The sequence below is a fragment of the Pituophis catenifer genome, unplaced genomic scaffold (assembly GCF_029215685.1).
Source record: "Pituophis catenifer annectens isolate HBS135680 unplaced genomic scaffold, rPitCat1.0.hap2 SCAF_16, whole genome shotgun sequence".
NCBI lineage: Eukaryota > Metazoa > Chordata > Lepidosauria > Squamata > Colubridae > Pituophis > Pituophis catenifer.
In genome coordinates, this window is record NW_027256896.1 from 16,285,133 (window position 1) to 16,303,495 (window position 18,363).

Consider the following 18,363-nt stretch of genomic DNA (forward strand, 5'->3'; position numbering starts at 1 on the left):
CACTCTAGGCATCTGACAATACAGATTTTGTGAGGCCCATAACAAGTTTATCTTGTCAAAAGCAGCTTGTTTTCCTCATGTCACAAAATACAATTCTATCTGGTCCAAAATCTTTTAGCACAGAAGGCTTCAGATGGAGAAACGAACACGGAGATTCATTTCTTCAAAGGCAAACAGATTAAAATGCAACTTGGGAACCTGTTTTTGTTTCTTATCTCAAAATCCTTGCTTCGTACCACGTTCCCTCAGTTCCTAAAATAGGTAGGAAGAATTTACCAGCACAAAGGAACAGGCCACATGGTGAAGGATTAAAGACTGTGACTTGCAAGCTTCACTCAATGAAGGCAGCCATTCCGATTTAAACAACTATAGGCAATTTAATAAACGAATTTATAAAATTGGCAGATATAGTAAATTGATTGTAGTTTGCTTTTTAACTGGAGTGTAGCTATTTTGCCTTTATAAATGTATAAATTTGTGTTCCCAAGGAGGAGAAACATGAAAAATATAATAAAAACAGAAAGGGAACAGAATGATGTGGCTATGTGACTTGAAAATCCAGCTAAGATATAGGTATTTGGCGTTAAGTCTAGATGTGTTCCAAGCACCAATTATTTATTCTTTTGTGTTTTCAGCATCTTTGGTGGTGTACATGGGATTCTTCTCTAATTTTATCTCCACAACAACCTTGTGAGGATGGCTGGTCTGAGAGAGGGATGGCTGGCCTACAGTCATTCTACAAACTCTTTGATCAAGGCGGGATACAATCTTGTATCTTTCCCATGCCAAACCAAGTCCTCAGTGAGGTGCTTCTGCTGAGCCTCCTTCTCGGCCAGATCCAATTTGAGCTGAGCTGTTTTGCCAACTCTTTCTCATGGTGGCTGCTTAGCTCCAACAACTGCTTCTTGTTGGGGCCCTAAGGAGTCCGGGCGGGGAGGCGAGGAGTGGCGGGGGGGGTGCAAGTAGAGGCTGGCGAGGCGCCCCTTGTCGTGAGTGACATCGAGTTGGCACCTCCCACCCAGTCACATGACCACCTAGCCACGCCCGCCCAGCCGGTCATTAGGCAGATCGTATTAGTGGTTCACGTGATTTAAAATTATGACTTTAGTGGTCCCTGAGGTCCGAAAGGTTGGTGACCCCTGATTTAAATGAACATTTAGTTTTAAAGGTGCGTTTCTTTTACAGAGCGCTAATCACCTGCCTCTTAAAATTCAGAACCTACTGTATTTTTTGGAGTATAAGATGCACCGGAGTATAAGATGCACCTTAGTTTTTGGGGAGGAAAGTAAGAAAAAAGCTGATTGGCAGGTGGATCGGCCTCCCGGAATACCCCCAATCAGCTGTTCCCAGAGGTGAATTTTAGCAACAGGTTCCTTGGTTGTGAGCTCTGTGCCTTGCTTTTTTTTTTTTTTTTTTTTTGCTTTTTTCTCTGCTTCTGAAACTTCTGAAACTGTTTCAGAAAAAACTTTCTTTTCTGCCTCTGAAAGCCTCTGAAACAGAGCTTCAGAAAAAAAGCCTCTGAAGCTCTGTTTGGAGGCTTTTTTTCTGAAGCTCTGTTTGGGGGCTTCTTTTCTGAAGCTTCGTTTCTGATGCTTTTTTCAGCCTCTGAAACTTCTGCTTGAGAAGCTGGGCGGGGCTACATTCGGAGTATAAGACGCACCCAGATTTTCACCCTCTTTTTTTGGGGAAAAAGGTGCCGTCTTATACTCCGAAAAATATGGTAGTTAGAATAAAGGAAGACTGTTTTACCTGGAGTCCCCGGGCAAGGTTTTCGACTGCTTGTATCTGAAGGAATCTGAGACGTCCTCTTCAGGGACTGAGGACAACGCTTTTGGAGAACCCTGTAAGATTCAAAAGGGACAAGGTTAACACAATGACAAACAAGGGGATGGGGTAGACTAGATTCCGGTATGACATCCAGAGTGGTAAGATCAGCACACGTGACTTGCCCCCAAGAAGAATGCAACCATCAACTGGAAGAATAGGACACAAGCGGTTCCTTTCAGATCTAGAAGGGATTCCATGGCCACCTCGTTCTGTAGCCTTTTCCAGTTCCATTCAATTCAAACCTTTGTCGTCAGAGTACAACATGTGTACAATGAGATTGGCTGAGCCTCCCTTTGTGTGCATCCCCACCCAACCCAATACAACTCACAATGAAAGACAGTAAAAGAAAAATCCCTAGCCCAGTGGATCCTACTAACAAACACACAATCCTACTGCACCATGTCAATGTATTGCACATCGCGCTGGCCCAGCAAGTCAATCGTACTATGTTGTTGCAAAGTTATTTTCCGTTCAGGAGCCTGACAGCCCACGGATAAAAACTGTTCTTCAGCCTATTTGTGTTGTGGTCCGCCAGCGGCCTGCGGAGCTGGCAGCAGAGTCGGACAGTGAGGAGGCTGGGGGGGAACATGGGCCAGTCCTGGGGGCTGGGGAAGGCTCGGATGAGGGCTCTGCGTCAGAGGCAGAGAGGGGGCCAGGACCATCTGGGACTTATGTGCTGCCTCCGGAGCCTCCAGTTGGACATCAGTGAGGCAGAGGAACAGGGGGAGCCTCTTCCCAGTGCGCGCATGCACAGAGCTGCCAGAAGGCAAGAACAGTTAAAACAAAAGGGGCGACTCGGGAGTAAGGCTTGGAGGTGATTGGTCCCTTTCATAAGACATAAAGGAGGAGCAAAGGGACATGAGCCTTTGCAGGAAGCAACTGTTGTTCGTGCTGGTTGGTTTAAATTCTGCAGCTCCGCTTGACTCTGTGTTCCGTGTGGCCTTGCAAAGCTAATTGCCAATTAGGTCTTTGGCAGCGTGTCAAGGGAGATAAAGGTGGGTGCTTATCAGCCTTATCCCGAAGGGATAAGGCAGACTGTGGCAGACGTCTGTCGGATTCTTTACAAACTATTTGGGACTCATCTGTGAATGAACAGATTGAGAATGAACAGGCTGTGAACGAACAGAATTCACAGCCGTTGAGATAAAAAAGAGGGTTTTGGGGACTAATTGTGTGCTTTTTACTGTCTCAGGAAGCCTAGGTCAGAACAATTTGTGCGGCTGCCTATGCTTGCATATCTCCTTCCCGACGGTAGGAGGGTAAAGAAATAGTGACCAGGGTGAGAGTCATCCCTGAGGATTTTCCTCACTCTTCTAAGGCAGCGAGCCCTAGTGATGTCGTCTAGCGATATCAGGGGATAGTCCACGATGTTTTGGTGCTGTGCTCACCACCCTCTGTTAATGAATTTCTATCTGCGGCTGTCAAGCCAGCATACCACACCGTGATGCAATGAGTGAGGAGGCTTCCTATTGTGGACCAGTTCTTCTCGGAAAAGGAAGAGGTGGAAGCTGAGGCCGCATGTGTGGGAAGCCAGCATTTAAGCATTGAACTCTGGCTTTTCCCTTTGCAACTCAGGAGCCCCAAATCTTATTTGGAAGTTAAAGAAGGAAGAGGTATGAGTACAGGAAGTCCTCGACTTACAGCCATTCGTTTAGCCGTTCGAAGTTACGACGGCGCTGAAAAAAAGTGACTTACGACCATTTTTTTTTAACACTTGCAACCACTGCAGTATCCCCGTGGTCACATGATCCAAATTCAGGCACTTGACTCATACTTAACGACGATTGCAGCGTGCCCGGGAGTCACATGAGCCCCTTTTGTGACTTTCTGACAAGCAAAGTCAATGGGGGAAGCCAGATTCACTTAACAACCCGTATCGCTAACTAAAACAACTGCAGAGATGCACTTAACAACTGCGGCGAGAAAGGTGGTAAAATGGGGGCAAAGCTCACTTAACCACGGCCTCATTGCCTGGCAAATAAAAATGTCGTAAGTTGAGGACTCCCCGCATTTCCAAGAAATCCACTCACTTTTCCGGGCAACCCGTTGGTTTTGGAAAACGGGTGATCTGCCAATTTCACGGGCTTCCCTTGGGAGGTGGGAAGATCATTGCTGATTTGTCCATTCTGCTTCGGGGTATCGTTTAGGCTAATGGAGACCATGACGGTTATGTTTTGGGGTAACTCGGGCTGGCAACTTTCCTTTTCTGGCTTGTGACAGGACGCGCACGAGTTCTCCAGCCCGCCCGCCGTCTCTTCTAATAAAATGCCGTTGGAGACTTTGACGTGGCCGTTCTCTTTCAACAGGCCTTTAGATTCCTCGTCCGATTCTTCGGAAGATTCCGCTCCGTAAGGGACCAAGATGCTGGGACTGTGTTTGGCCTTGCCGTTCATGATCAGCTTGGAACCGGATTTGCCGGGGGCGGTCGGTTTGGAGACTTGGTTAGCAGCCGAGGAGACGGTGGAGGAAGTGCTTGAGGTAGATTGCACTGCGGAAGGGTTTGAAATGGTGGCGGACGGGGCGGGTTTGTTGAGGCTCTCCAAGGTACAGCTGGTGTGAGACACGCTTTGGCGAGCAGGCAGCTTGTTATTGTGAATACTGAGGGTGAGTTTTGGCTTCTTGGAGGAATCCGGGGTGGCGGCCGTGGCCGACCGGTTCATGGTCCACTTGGAGATGGACAAGGAAGGTGCCGACGGAGATTTGACGAGGGAAGCGTTACTAGAAATGGCCACCGTACTGCTGGGCGTTTCCTTCAGGGATCCGTTTCCGTTCAAATGATTCGAATTCTGCAGTTATGCAAAAAGGAGAAAAGAGAAACCCAGAAAATAAGAGATCTATTCCTGGGCAAAAGACATATGATTCCATGTTGGTTTTAACGTTTGATATTGATTTTAATTGATATGTTTTAAATTATGGGCCAAATTTTATTTAATTAGTTTTAAATAATTATTTTAACTTTTGTACAAATGTTTTTATTTTGGCTGTTCACCGCCCTGAGTCCGAAAGGAGAAGGGCGGTATACAAACTTAATAAATAAATAAATAAATAAATAAATAAATAAATAAATAAATAAATAAATAAATAAATAAATAAATAAATAAATAAATAAATAAAATAGATGGAGCGATTGTTAAGGACTTCCTTTCTCGAATTAAAAATCAGGGCTCTCTCTAAACAGTTGGGGTGATGCCCTCTGACTTACCTTTACCATGTGCGGAGGGAGCTGAGGTCCGATAAATCCAGGATTACTTTGTTTATTACCGATCACCCGTTGATTGATAACCGGTCGGGGAGAAGACTGCCCGGGCGTGTGGATAGAATGAATGTGTTCTGCACCGTTTTTCAAGTCATGGGTCCTAATAAAAAAAAAAGTTACATTAAGCCATGTTAACTTCCCCTTCCCACAGATCGCCCTAAGATTCTTTTTTTTTTTTAGGGTGGCATCCTTATTTGTCACCAGGGAAGATGAGTGACTCACCAGAAGTGGGGCAAAAACCCAAGGAAGGTCCTGGTGCCAAGGATCGGAAGATTTTATATATTTTTTTTGAGCACTTGACCTTACCTGATGTAAAACAGCACGTAGGCTTGTTGATTTAATACAGTCCTGATGTCGCTGTTTGAAACAGTGGAGTCATTCATCTGGTACCACTGCCCGTTACTGGCCTTAAAAAGAAAAAGAATTACAGGAAAAAAAAAATTATTGTCGTCTGTAAATCCATTCTCCAATGTGTGGCAAAGCAAAACCTGCAGCTAACAACTTTGGCGGTTAGCTTCCTTAGATCTCAAATTATAACATTTATCCTATGCGACTCTAGGGTGCCATATTGTGGTGATTTTATCAGGATTTTACCGTCAGGTTTCGATGTCATCTCAATTAAATTGCACTCCCAAACAATTAATCTTTGCTGAAATATTCCATTTATTGAGTACGACAGATCTGGCCCCGACTTCGTCGTAGCCGATACTAACCCTCTGACCCCCAAACCCTTCCCTTTCCGTTCCCCAATTCTCATCTTCTCATTGGCCATCTTCCAAGTCAGTCTCCCCAGCTTCTGACCTCACCCCACAGGAATGTTCCCCCGTCCCCTCCCATCTCTTAGGGGATATTATCTACAGAGAAAATAAGTAGGTGAAAAGTCAAGCCTCGTCTTTTTATGGCAGCATCAGAATGCTGACATTTACCTTAATTTAATATTTTATCTTGGATATTGTATTGACCACCTATATGCATTTATCCATTCACCCATCCATCCATCTACCCACCCACCTGTGTTTCCCTGAAAATAAGACCGGGTCTTATATTAATTTTTGCTCCAAAAGACGTATTAGGTCTTATTTTCCAGTTAGGCTTTATTTTCGGGGAAATACGGTACTCAATGCGTCTGGCTGATGATCTTAACTGGGGCTTATTTTTGGGGTAGGGCTTATATTACGAGCATCCTGAAAAATCATGCTAGGGCTTATTTTCCGGTTGGGTTTTATTTTTTTTCAGGGAAACTATCTATCTACCTACCTACCTGTCGATTTGTCTGTCGATCTACCTACACACACACACATTATATATGTGTGTGTGTGCGTTGTGTATTTGCTGATGCTTTAAACTTATATTTGTGTTTGCATGTATAATGTGTTTCATATCAGGGACTGCATGACCTCTGTTGATGCCATATGTTAAATAAAATGTTTAAAAAAACTCCAACCTCCTGCGCCTTCTTTATTTTAAAAAAATGTCTACAGCTCCCACCGAGATATCAGAGGCATTTTTTTCCAAAATAAAACTGTGCCCATGCCTCACTTAGAACTGGACTGCACCAGATGTTTCTCTTCTAGAAGGGGATGCAACTGGTGGTCAGCCAAAAGAGATAAAAATTCTTCCATGCCACAGATGTTACATGTCAACGTTGGATCCAGAAGGAGGCCCAGCCCGTTTCAAAGCCCTCCATCCTTTTTGCAGGAAAATACAGATGCATTACGATCTCAGATACTCCAGATGGCAGTAGGGAAAATTAGAAATGGCAGCTATGTTCTTCGGAAAGACTCCGGATCAATTTTAATTGGAAAAATAAAAGGCTTTTTTTAAAAAAAAAAAGGCTGGTGGGAGAAGAAACGGTGCCCTCTGCTGGGTTTTAGTGAAATACATACTGTACTAAACAATGAAATGATTTTGTTTAGCAGCAGCACAAGGGAAAAAGATTCCAGAAAGAAAAAGAGACTTGCATAGCGTTTTGAAGCAAGCATTTAGTAAAAGTCTAAAAGTAAAAGCACAAATTTCTTGAGAGCAAGAACTGCCTTAAAAGAAGTGTTTCTCAACCGTGGCAACTTGATGTGTGGATTTCAACTTCCAGAATTCCCCAGCCAGCATGCAGGGTTGAGAAACACTGCCATAAACAATTACTGTATTTTTCGGACTATAAGACACACATTTTTTTTCTCCCAAAAGGGGGTGAAAATGTCTGTGCATCTTATAGACCGAATACTGCCGAAGCCCCGCCCACCCACCAGCCATTTTATGACCTCCGCGCGGCCCATTTTCAGCCCTTTTTTGAAGCTTTTTTGGCCTGTTTTCGGGGCTTTTTTCTGCCCATTTTTTCCGGAAAAAAACAGGCCAAAAAAATCCTTGAAAATGGATTGAAATAAATCCTCGAAAATGGGTCGAAAAAATCCTCAAAAATGGGCCGAAAAAGTCCTGAAAATGGGGCACATGGAGGCCATAAACTTTTTTTTGTTGTTTTCCTCTTCTAAATTTAGGTGCGTCTTATAGTCCGAAAAATACGGTAAATGCCTGGGTTTTTACATTTTACAGTGGTTTAGGTTAACAATGATCTCAGAGTTATGAATTAGTGCAGGGATGTCAAACAAAAAGAGCCGAGGTGGCGCAGTGGTTAGGGTGCAGTATTGCAGCTGACTGCTAGTTCAGCAGATCAGCGATCAAATCTCACCGGCTCAAGGTTGACTCAGCCTTCCATCCTTCCGAGGTGGGTAAAATGAGGACCCAGATTGTTGGGGGCAATATGTCTTTGGTGTAAGCCGCCCAGAGTCCTCAGAGAGTGGGCGGTATAAAAATATGACTAATAAAAATAATAAATAATAAATAATAATAATAAACTCAAGGCCCAGGGGCCAGATTTGGCCCTCAGGGCTGTCCTGTAAACGGCTCACGGTGCCTCTGTCAGTGAAAACAGAGGGCCCTCCTGAGCTCCGTTTTTGCTGGCAGAGGATTGCAGGAGGCCGCCGACAGCGGAGCTGGCAGCAGAGTCGGACAGTGAGGAGGTTGGGGAGGAACATGGGCCAGTCCTGGGGGCTGGGGAAAGCTCGGACGAGGACTCTGCGTTGGAGGCAGAGAGAGAGAGATAGACAGTAGTGAGGCAGAGGAACAGCTGGAGCCTGTTCCCAGTGTGCGCATGCGCAGAGCTGCCGGAAGACAAGAACAGCTAAGAAAGCAGGGTCGACTTGGGAGTAAAGCCGCATCTTGGAGGCGATTGGTCCCTCCCATAGGAAACAAAAGAGGAGCGAATAGGGAGGGGGCTTTTGTAAGAAACAATTCATTCGTTCGTGACTCTGAGAGACTCTGGGCCAAGTTTTGCCTTGTACTGCGTTTGGAAACTAGTTACGTGGCAGCTTGCCAAGCGAGATAAGGTCTGTGTTGATAAATATTCCTTTGAAAAATTTTGGACAGGCCTCGCTGACTGTGAATGAAAGGAATTCACAGTGGTGTAAATAAAAGAGGTTTTGCCGGGACCAAGACTCTGCTTCCCGCTTTTTAAGGGAGCCTAAGTCAGAACACAGCCAAAACAGAGGTTGGGAGCCCGTTTTCTCTGGCACGGCGCTCTGGCCACCTCAGGCGCCCGCGACACGAGTGACGTCGAGCTGGCCACGCCCACTCCGCCCCCCTCGAGGTCAAGCACAACCCTGATGCAGCCCTCAATGAAATCGAGTTTGACACCCCTGGCTTAGTGGAATCAAATATTCTTCATCGTGACAACAATTTGGGCTGCGTCCTGTGGCCATCGCCCGTTTCAAATTGTAACGGGTCATAGTATTATGGTCACTTGCTCTGAGACGCCTCCTTGAACGTCTGAGAACAGTAAGAAAGACGAGAAAGATAAAAACACGCTTACCTTTATGTAGCAGTAATAATGTCCAGCGTGACAGCTGAAGCCCGTATGGACTAGCACGGCATAAAGTGCGTAAATGATTGGTTCTCCATTGGGTTGGGACATATATGGTCGTATATCTAAATATTCTGGGTATTTCACTTCCTAAACCGGAGAGACAGAGAGGCGCCTCTGAGTTTGCGTGCAGAATCCAATTTAAAACGCACCCACGGAGAGAAAAGCAACCTCGTAAGAATTAAACTTTTACACTTATCTCTACGGAGAACATCGGTTCACACAATGATGTTTGTGAAAATGCCACCAAAAGAATAGAATATAGAATAACAGAGTTGGAAGGGTTTTTCTAATCCAACCCTGTTCAGGCAAGAAATCCTATACCAGTGATGGCTAACCTTTTTGCCATTGCGTGCCAGGAAGGGGGGGGGGGCGGGGGAGGTTCGTGTGCACGTACCCATAATTCTATGCGCCCCGCCCCGCTCCTGCACATGTGACTCTCCCTCCCCCCACTCCTGGCACACGATGGCCCAGTAGGCCTGTTTTTCTTTCTCACCTGCCTCCAGATCCTCTCTATGCATCTGGGAAGAGCAAAAACAGCCTTCCCCACCCCTCGGAGGCCCAAAATGGCCCGTTTTCCAAGTTCTGGTTGGACAGGAAGTGACTTTTTTGCTGTCCCCAGCCTCCAAAGACTCCTGGAGAGGCTGAGAGCTGAGCTGGTGTGCCAGGTGAAATGGCTCCGCGTGCCACCTGTGGCATGCGTGCCATAGGTTCGCCATCACGGTCCTATACCATTGCAGACAAATGTCTGTACAGTCTCTTCTTAAAAACTTCCAGTGTTGGAGCATTCACAACTTCTGGAGGCAAGTTGATCCACTGATTAATTGTTCTCACTGTCAGGATGTTTCTCCTTAGTTCTAGGTTGCTTCTCTCCTTGATTAGTTTCCACCCATTGCTTCTTGTCCTGCCCTCAGGTGCTTTGGAGAATAGCTTGACTCCCTCTTCTTTAGGGCAGCCCCTGAGATATTGGAAGACTGCTATCATGTCAACCTTGGTCCTTCTCTTCACTAGACCAGCCATGCCCAGTTCCTGCAACCGTTCTTCATATGTTTTAGCCTCCAGTCCCCTAATCCTCTTTGTTGCTCTTCCCTGCACTCTAGAGTCTTTCTAGAGTCACCAATGAGTGACCCCGAGCATCTCACTTCGTCCCTTCTTCTAAGCATTGTTCATTTAACTCAAAACCTTTTTTTTTAATACAATCCTTTATCTGGTTTAATTCTCAGCTGGGTGGGATACTTTCATATATACAGGTAGTCCTCGACTTACGACCACAACAGAGCCCAGAATTTATGTTGTTAAGCGAGACAGTTGTTAAGTGAGTTTTGCCCCGTTTTATGACCTTTCTTGTCACAGTTGTAAAGGGAACCATTGCAATTCTTTAATAACATGGTGGCTAAGTAAATCTAGCTTCCCCATTGACCTTGTCAAAAAGTCACAAATTTATGACATGACCCTGGGTTACTGTGACCGTCATTTATTTATTTATTTATTTGTTCCTATTTCTATACCGCCCTTCTCCAAATAGGACTCAGGGCGGTGAACAGCCAAAGTAAAAAACAGAACATACAAAATTTAAAAACAGTTTAAAATAATTAAATATTTTGGCCGAAAATTAAAACAACCCAATTTAAAATCAATTTAAAATTTAACTCAAGCCAACTGACTCATAAATATGAGTCAGTTGCTCAGTGTCTGAATTTTGATCATGTGACCACAGCGATGCTGCAACGGTTGTTAAGTGTGAAAAACGGTCGTAAGTCACTTTTTCCCCCCAGTGCTGTTGTAACTTCCAACGGTCACTAAATGAACTGTTGTAAGTTGAGGGCTAACCGTATTTCGTTTGTATTGCTAGAGGGCTACGCCATCATTTAAGGAAGCTCATGTCTTACCTTTGTGATTTTGCCACCACTGAAATTTGCAAACCGTTTGAGGGATAAGGTGAGGACATTTGAAGCCCGGTGTATCGTAAACCGCTTGGATGCAGGAACCATTTTTTTACACCTAAAAAACATAAGGGAGATTTAAGACTTATTTTTTCTCTCTCGCCATTTTCGGAAGTTCAACCAACTACTTCCTATTTGGAAATTAGTGTCTGAAAACAGTTTTCTTAAAAGATATGAAAGAGAGGTCAAATCATTCTTCTTTTCCTTCCACTCTTTAAGACTCGTCCTCCTTCGATATCCCTTTGGGCCAGGGGTCTCCAAATTTGTCCACTTTAAGACATGTGGATTTCAACTCCCAGAATCCCCCCAGCCGGCAAGCATGGCTGAGGAATTCTGGGAGTTGAAGTCCACAAGTCTTAAAGTGGACGAATTTGGAGAATTTGCTTTGGGCAGTGCTTTCCAAATCTGACCACTTTAAGATGCGTGGACTTCAACTCCCAGAGTTGGAGCTGGGGAACTCTGGGAGTTGAAGTCCACCCATTTTAAAGTGGCCAAGTTTGGAAAACAGTGCCCTAGAGATTACTGGGAGATGGGGTTGGGGGGAGAGAGATCTAGAGGGGATCTTTTCATTCTCCTTGAAGGATGCCACGTGCATTTAAGGAGCAAACACAGGGCAAAACAGTTAGTTATACATGCCATCCCTTGCTAAATTAACTATAGCATAGCAAAATCGGTTTGGCATTAAATACGAGGTTCTATAACCGAGCCAGACATAGAAGAAGAATCAATTGATGAATTATAAAACATAGGAATTCTCTTTCTTACTTGCTACATTTATATGCATTTTCTCCATCGAGCTGTTCAGGCTTGACAAACTGTTCCAGAGCTTTGTTGACACTTTGAGCTGACTGGAAGGGAGGAAAAACAAAGAAACAAACATGCTTGACTGGGGGAATTCTGGAAGTTCACACTTCTTAAAATTGTCAAGGTTGAGAAACACTTTTCTAGGATGCCAGGCCTCGGCTTAGAGGGCTGTTTTTCTGGGATGTCACCAGGACACCAGAAAAAATAGCCTTAGGAACAGAGATCCACAGTAAGCTAATGTCTTAACTGATGACAAAGTTCTTTGTGATTGTGGTGACATGAGACAACAACACATATGTATACCTGCCCTTCGTGTCCTGATCAATGTACATTGAGCTCATGACAGTGAGACAAACACACTTAATGTGGTTAGTTTCTGGGCAAGATCTGTTTAATTTGTACATATTTTAATCTTGTATCTTATATTTTAAATTTTATGCCTTATTTTAATTGTGATGCTTCTGACACAAATAAATACATCTACAAAATAATGCCCTTCACAAATGCATTGCGCTAAGTATACTTAGGAATTTGCAACAAACAAACAAACACAGCAGCAAAGAAAACAAGAACCTACCTTTATTTCCAATGTAATATCCAGATAGGGATCAAATGTATCGGAAACACCTTTGCAATTCATGCATTTTACTGAAATTTTAAAAAAAGGAGCAGGTTTAACATACAATGAAAGTTAAAAAAAACCCAGAGTATTTGAAATTCTCAATGAACTTTAAATAAATATTCAAAGAATGGATTTCGTTAGGTGTGTACCTCTAGATCTGAGATATCCTCCGAATATCTGATGAATAAAAGTGGTGGCTTGGGTATGTCTGTCCAATCTAAAAATACAGAGGCAGAAGGGGAACTATAAAAAACATCTATACAAGGAGAAACTTAAAAAAAACATCTATCCGTGAATGAAAACAATCATGCACAAAAACAATATGAACAGCCACTTACTTGTTGCTACCGTTCAAACATGCTTTCTGCATAGCGTCGACCGTGTACCTTAGGAATTCGTGGGCATCTTCCTGGTTACCGAAACGGAAGTGTTTTGCTATTCCTAGATAGTAAAGGAGAACATCACGTTACAGATCTTGGGATCGCTTTCCTAAGAGAATAAGAATCGAAGCGCAGAACAGATGACTGAGGATGGAACAAACCCACCGTTATAGCGTTTTTACTTTTATTAGATTCATCAGGTTGAATTGTTTTGTTTGTTTTTAACATTGTAAGGCCTCCCGGAGTCACCTTGTGATTGAGATGTTGGCAAATAAATTTAATATAAACGAACAAAGGAAACAAACCAAAAACCCCTCCCAGGGAGAGGATAATCCATCAAAGGCAGAAAGCAATTTGTGCTACCCAAAGCAGAACTACTAGATTCTGTAATGCTTTGTACCATTGAGTATCAACCACATTAACTCTCAAGACACTTTTTTTCATTATGTATTCAAAATGGACTGTGATCTATCTATCCATCCATCCATCCATCCATCCATCCATCTATCGTATGTATCTATCTACGTATCTATCTATGGTATCTATCTATCTATCTATCTATCTATCTATCTACAGTATCTATCTATCTATCTACAGTATCTATCTATCTATTTACAGTATCTATCTATCTATCATCTATCTATCTATCTATCTATCTATCTATCTATCTATCTATCTATCTATCCATCCATCCATCCATCCATCGTATCTATGTATCTATCTATCTATCGTATCTATGTATCTATCGTATCTATCTATCTATCTATCTATCTATCTATCTATCTATCTATCTATCTATCTATGGTATCTATCTAACTACGGTATCTATCTATCATCTATCTATCTATCTATCTATCTATCTATCTATCTATCTATCTATCTATCTATCTATCTATCTATCTAACTACGGTATCTCTCTCTCTCTCTCTCTCTCTCTCTCTCTCTCTCTCTCCCTACCTCCCTACGGTGTCTATCTATCCATCCATCCATCCATCCATCCATATGTGTGTGTGTGTGTGTGTGTGTGTGTGTGTGTGTGTGTGTGCCTGCCAACCACATTTAACATGTTCAGTTTCCTTTATTGTATCATCTTCCATTGAGATCCGTTGGCTAAGGTAGTCTACTATGTCCAGTTCTTCTCCAGATATAAAATTCTGTACCTACCTCCCTCCCTCCCTCTCTGTGTGTGTCTGTTTATTTTCTTTTCTGAATGGACATCAGAATTTCTTTTTTTAATGTGTGCCAGTGTGTCAATAAAGCTTATCTTATCTTATCTTATTTTTTCTTATCTTATCTTTTGTTTGGGGGGAGAGAAATTTAAAGAACAGAGATTCGCAGTGGCATAAAGCACACTATTGTGTCCCTGGGGTTTTTAGTGGCCAAGGGGGCCCATCGCAGGCCAAAACCTGCCTGGCAACTACGGTAGAGGCTTACGTCTAAGTTCGTTTATGACAGACATCGGCTTGATGACGGTGCCGGAATTGGACAGAGCTTGGTTGATGTGACCTTGCATGGTGCACATCATGCAAAATCCTTGTTCGTGACCTGCATGCAAAGAGAGAAACAAAGAGAGACATATATGCCGTTAGGAAACACGCACACTTGACAAACGACAATACTTTGGGCAATCTGAAACAAGAAACAAAGGTTGGGGAGGGGGAGAGGGAAGAGGAAGCAACACAATAGGAATGATCACTAATTGAGAGGAATAAATAGTACCTAAAATACTACCCATCTTGAGGAAGCAAGGCGAGCCTATGTGTGACTTATACAGCTGTGAAAATATTTAGCCAAACATAGGTTTGTAGTAGTCCCTGATTTACGACTGGCTGCTTAATGACCGCCTGAAGTTACAACAGACCTCCTCAGAGTTGCTTAAGGCCTGGATCTGAAGTTCTGATGTATCCCATTCCCCTCCCCCAATGATCATGAGATCGCATTTTGGGCACTTGGCAACTGGCCCACGTCCACAGCATCCTTCCGAGGTTAGTAAAATGAGGCCCCAAATTGTTGGGGACAAGATGCTGACTCTGTAAACCGCTTAGAGAGGGCTATAAAAGCACTATGAAGCGGTATGCAAGTCTAAGAGCTACTGCTGATTAGCTGTGGTGGCGCAGTGGTTAGAATGCAGTATTGCAGGCTGACTCTGCCGACTGCCAGCAGTTCGATCCTGACCAGCTCAAGGGTTGATTCAGCCTTCCAGCCTTCCGAGGCGGGTCAAATGAGGACCCAGATTGTTGGGGGTGAGAGGCTGACTCTGTAAACCGCTTAGAGAGGGCTGTAAACGCACTATAAGGCGGTATATAAGTCTTAAGTAATTTTGCTATCCTGTGATTATGTGACCACAATTCGTCGTTTTGTTGTTGTTTTGTTTTTTGCTGGAAATCACCTTTAATTCTGGTTTCTGCCCATTGCAGACGATGGATTTGCTCAACGACTGCAGTGTTCACGAACTGCAGTGATTCACTTAAACGACTGTAAACTACTCGCACAACTTACGACCGTAATTCTGAGCTCCGTTTACGGCCGTTGAGGATTACCTGTATAGAAACATCTGTTGTTCCTACCTGGTTTGGGGAGAAAACGCAGGCTTCCTTTTTTTAAAAAAAAAACAGTTTGGAAGAAATGAAAAGGATAAAACATACTCACAGGTTTTGGAGTGTTCGTAGGAGAGCATGTAGTTGGCGAGCGGAGGGGTATATGTCAGACACTGCAGAGCAGAGTTTAGGAAACAGGTGTTGCCGAGGTTTTGGAGACCAGCTCCAACCCGATGCATCTTTTGCCATTTTAAGCAAATCTTCTCTGAGGGGAAAAGGACCTTCTGAGGCGCCGCAATCCCATCGCCAATAACTGTCAGAAATTAAGAGATCAGGAAATTATTTATTTATTTGTTTGTTTATTATTTATTTATTTATTTATTTATTTATTCATTCATTCATTATTTGATTGATTGATTCGATTTATATGCCACCCTTTTTCCGGAGACTCAGGGCGGCTTACAATGCTTTTAAGCAATAGCCTTCATACTTTTGTATATACCTGCTTAGTAGGGCTTTCAGGCCCCCCCTAAGCGGTGTTCTTTTTTATACAAAGTCAGTTTATTGCCCCCACAATCCGGGTCCTCATTTTACCTACCTCGGAAGGATGGAAGGCTGAGTCAACCTTGAGCCTGGTGAGATTTGAACTTGCAGTAATTGCAGGCAGCTGGCAGCTAAATACTACTTTAACAGCAGTTTAGTCCGCTGCGCCACCAAGGCTCCTTGGTTAAGGGGGGGGGGAATTAACAGAACAGAATAATAAGAGTTGAAACGGACCTTGGAGGTTTTCTAGTCCAACCCCCTGTGCTCAGGCAGGAAACTCTATACCAGTGATGGCGAACCTGTGGCACGCGTGCCAAGGGGGCACGCAACGCAGGAGTGAAATGTTCCTGGTTCGGACTGGATCGCCCGATCCGGTAGCGATGGAAGCGGGTGGTTCGGAGAAGCAGTAGCAAAAATCCATGCCCCCCCCCCCCATGCCCAGCTGAGCCGCACAATCATCAGAGGCTTTTTTTTTTTTTAAATTTTTAAAAGCATTTTTTCTACAACCTCTTCAGCCGAAAAAATGCTTTTAAAAGTAAAAAAAAAAAAAAAAAAAAAAAGCCTCTGATGATCGTGCAGCTCAGCTGGGATCATCAAAGGCTTTTAATGCCTCTGACGATCCAAGCTGAGTTGCCTGATCGTCAGAGGCATTTAAAAGAAAAAAAAAAGCCTCTGCCGATTAGGCAACTCAGCTGGGATCGTCAGAGCCTTTTGAAAGCATTTTTTTACCACCTCTTTGCAGAAGAGGTTGTAGAAAAAATGGTTTTAAAAGTAAAAAAAAAAAAAAATTGGCCACACCCACCCAGTACTTCTCCCCCACAGAACTGGTAATTACAAATTTTAGATTTCACCACTGACGCAACGCCCTCTCTGATGGAACGTGAGCCATCGCCCCAGTTCAGCTCTGCTGCGCATGCGCCAACCAGCTGGTCTTCGGGTCTCTGCTGTGCGTGGGGGGGGGGGGGGCTGCTGCGTACAAATACGCAGGGGACGGGGCATGTGGGGGGCATGTGCGGGGGGTTGCGCGTGCATGCACAGGGCCGTGCGCGCATTGCATTTTTGTCTGTGCCATTGAAACTTCGAACGGTCACTAAACGGATGGTTGTCAGTTGAGGATTACCTGTACTGCAACTTTTTTAAGTGTTTTTTTTTTTTTTTGCCTCGATACACACTATTGAATAGCATTATTGTTTTATTTTTGTAGGAAAGATAAAGAACAGAGGATCGCTCAAGACAGCCCTTGGAAATAACTAGTGTGGGAATGATATAATAATTGAAAGGAGAATGTTTGCAGCTCAGGATTTAAATGAGGTCCCTAACATTGATGTTACCTAGTCTGCTAGAAAATAACCAAGCTCAGGGAGCACCAAGGACCCATAGTCCTTCCCCTTCTCCTCCTCTCCACAAACCCCCTTCTAGCACTGAGGATGTTACGTAGTGTGGTAGTGAAATGCCTACAAGAAAAGAACCAAGTGCAGAGAGCACCAAGGACCCCACAGTCCTTCTCCTTCTCCTCTCCACAAACCCTACTCTCTTCTAGAACTGATGATGTTACCTAATGTGGTAATGAAATGTCTGCAAGAAAAGAGCCAAGCTCAGAGAGCACCAAGGACCCCACAGTCCTTCCCCTTCCCCTTCTAATCCTCCACCTCCCTCCCCTCTTCCTCCTCTCCCCAAACCCTACCCACTGATGATGTTACCTAGTTTGGTAATCAAACGCCTGCAGAGGAAAAGAGCCAAGCTCAGAGTAGCCCCCAAACAGGCCTCATGTGATACTTTTAAAAGGGTTTCTCTGTGCTTTTAAATGCGGTTTCATCACTTACCCAGCTCTTTGGCGGAAGGCTTGCATTTATCTGGTCCCGATGTACTGGAATACACCGCGGCTCCTGGCACGGGCTCCAACGAGATCTTGTGTTTCGGAGCCTCTAACGAAGAAGAGACGGCGACCCATCCTGTAGACCCCGAGTCCATGTCACCGGAAGCTGGTGCCAGAGAGTTGAAAGGTTGCTTCTCAGAAGCAGAGGCCTTGGAGGACTCGGTCGTCTTGTCAACTATGGTCATGGTTCATCTCTGGAAAAGAAAAGAGAGGCAGGGAAATATATTGAGCGTGTGACAGAAGGAGCAGATATTCTACACTTCAGAGAAATAAGAATGGAATGAAGGGGAAAAAAAGGATTTAGGTCATTTAAAAGAGAAGGAGAGCACAATCTCTTTTCCTCTACATCAGGGTGTCCAACCTTGGCAACTGTTGAGAGGGATCTTGGAGTCCTAGTGGACAACCATTTAAATAGGAGCCAGCCGTGTGCAGCAGCTGCCAAAAAAGCCAACACAGTTCTGGGCTGCATAAACAGAGGGATAGAATCAAGATCACGTGAAGTGTTAATACCACACTTGGTAAGGCCACACTTGGAATCCTGCATCCAGTTTTGGTCACCACGATGTAAAAAAGACGTGGAGACTCTAGAAAGAGTGCAGAGAAGAGCAACAAAGATGACTAGGGGTCTGGAGGCTAAAAGATATGAAAAATGGTTGCAGGAA

General features: G+C 44.0%; 1 protein-coding gene across 1 annotated transcript in view; it reads right to left on the reverse strand.

Moving 5' to 3' along the window:
• USP42 (ubiquitin specific peptidase 42) overlaps nt 1-17,886 on the reverse strand; it is a 28,585-nt gene extending 10,699 nt beyond the window's left edge. Inside the window, exons 1-13 of the mRNA XM_070954939.1 lie at nt 17,649-17,886; nt 15,395-15,595; nt 14,180-14,290; nt 12,704-12,806; nt 12,515-12,582; nt 12,321-12,391; nt 11,705-11,787; nt 10,886-10,997; nt 8,946-9,086; nt 5,390-5,490; nt 5,030-5,183; nt 3,858-4,613; nt 1,750-1,841 (exon numbers count right to left, since the gene is read on the reverse strand). Of these exons, the coding sequence (XP_070811040.1) occupies nt 1,750-1,841; nt 3,858-4,613; nt 5,030-5,183; nt 5,390-5,490; nt 8,946-9,086; nt 10,886-10,997; nt 11,705-11,787; nt 12,321-12,391; nt 12,515-12,582; nt 12,704-12,806; nt 14,180-14,290; nt 15,395-15,595; nt 17,649-17,886 (2,231 nt within the window). The remainder of the gene's footprint in view (nt 1-1,749; nt 1,842-3,857; nt 4,614-5,029; nt 5,184-5,389; nt 5,491-8,945; nt 9,087-10,885; nt 10,998-11,704; nt 11,788-12,320; nt 12,392-12,514; nt 12,583-12,703; nt 12,807-14,179; nt 14,291-15,394; nt 15,596-17,648) is intronic.
• Nucleotides 17,887-18,363: the final 477 nt, after the last annotated feature.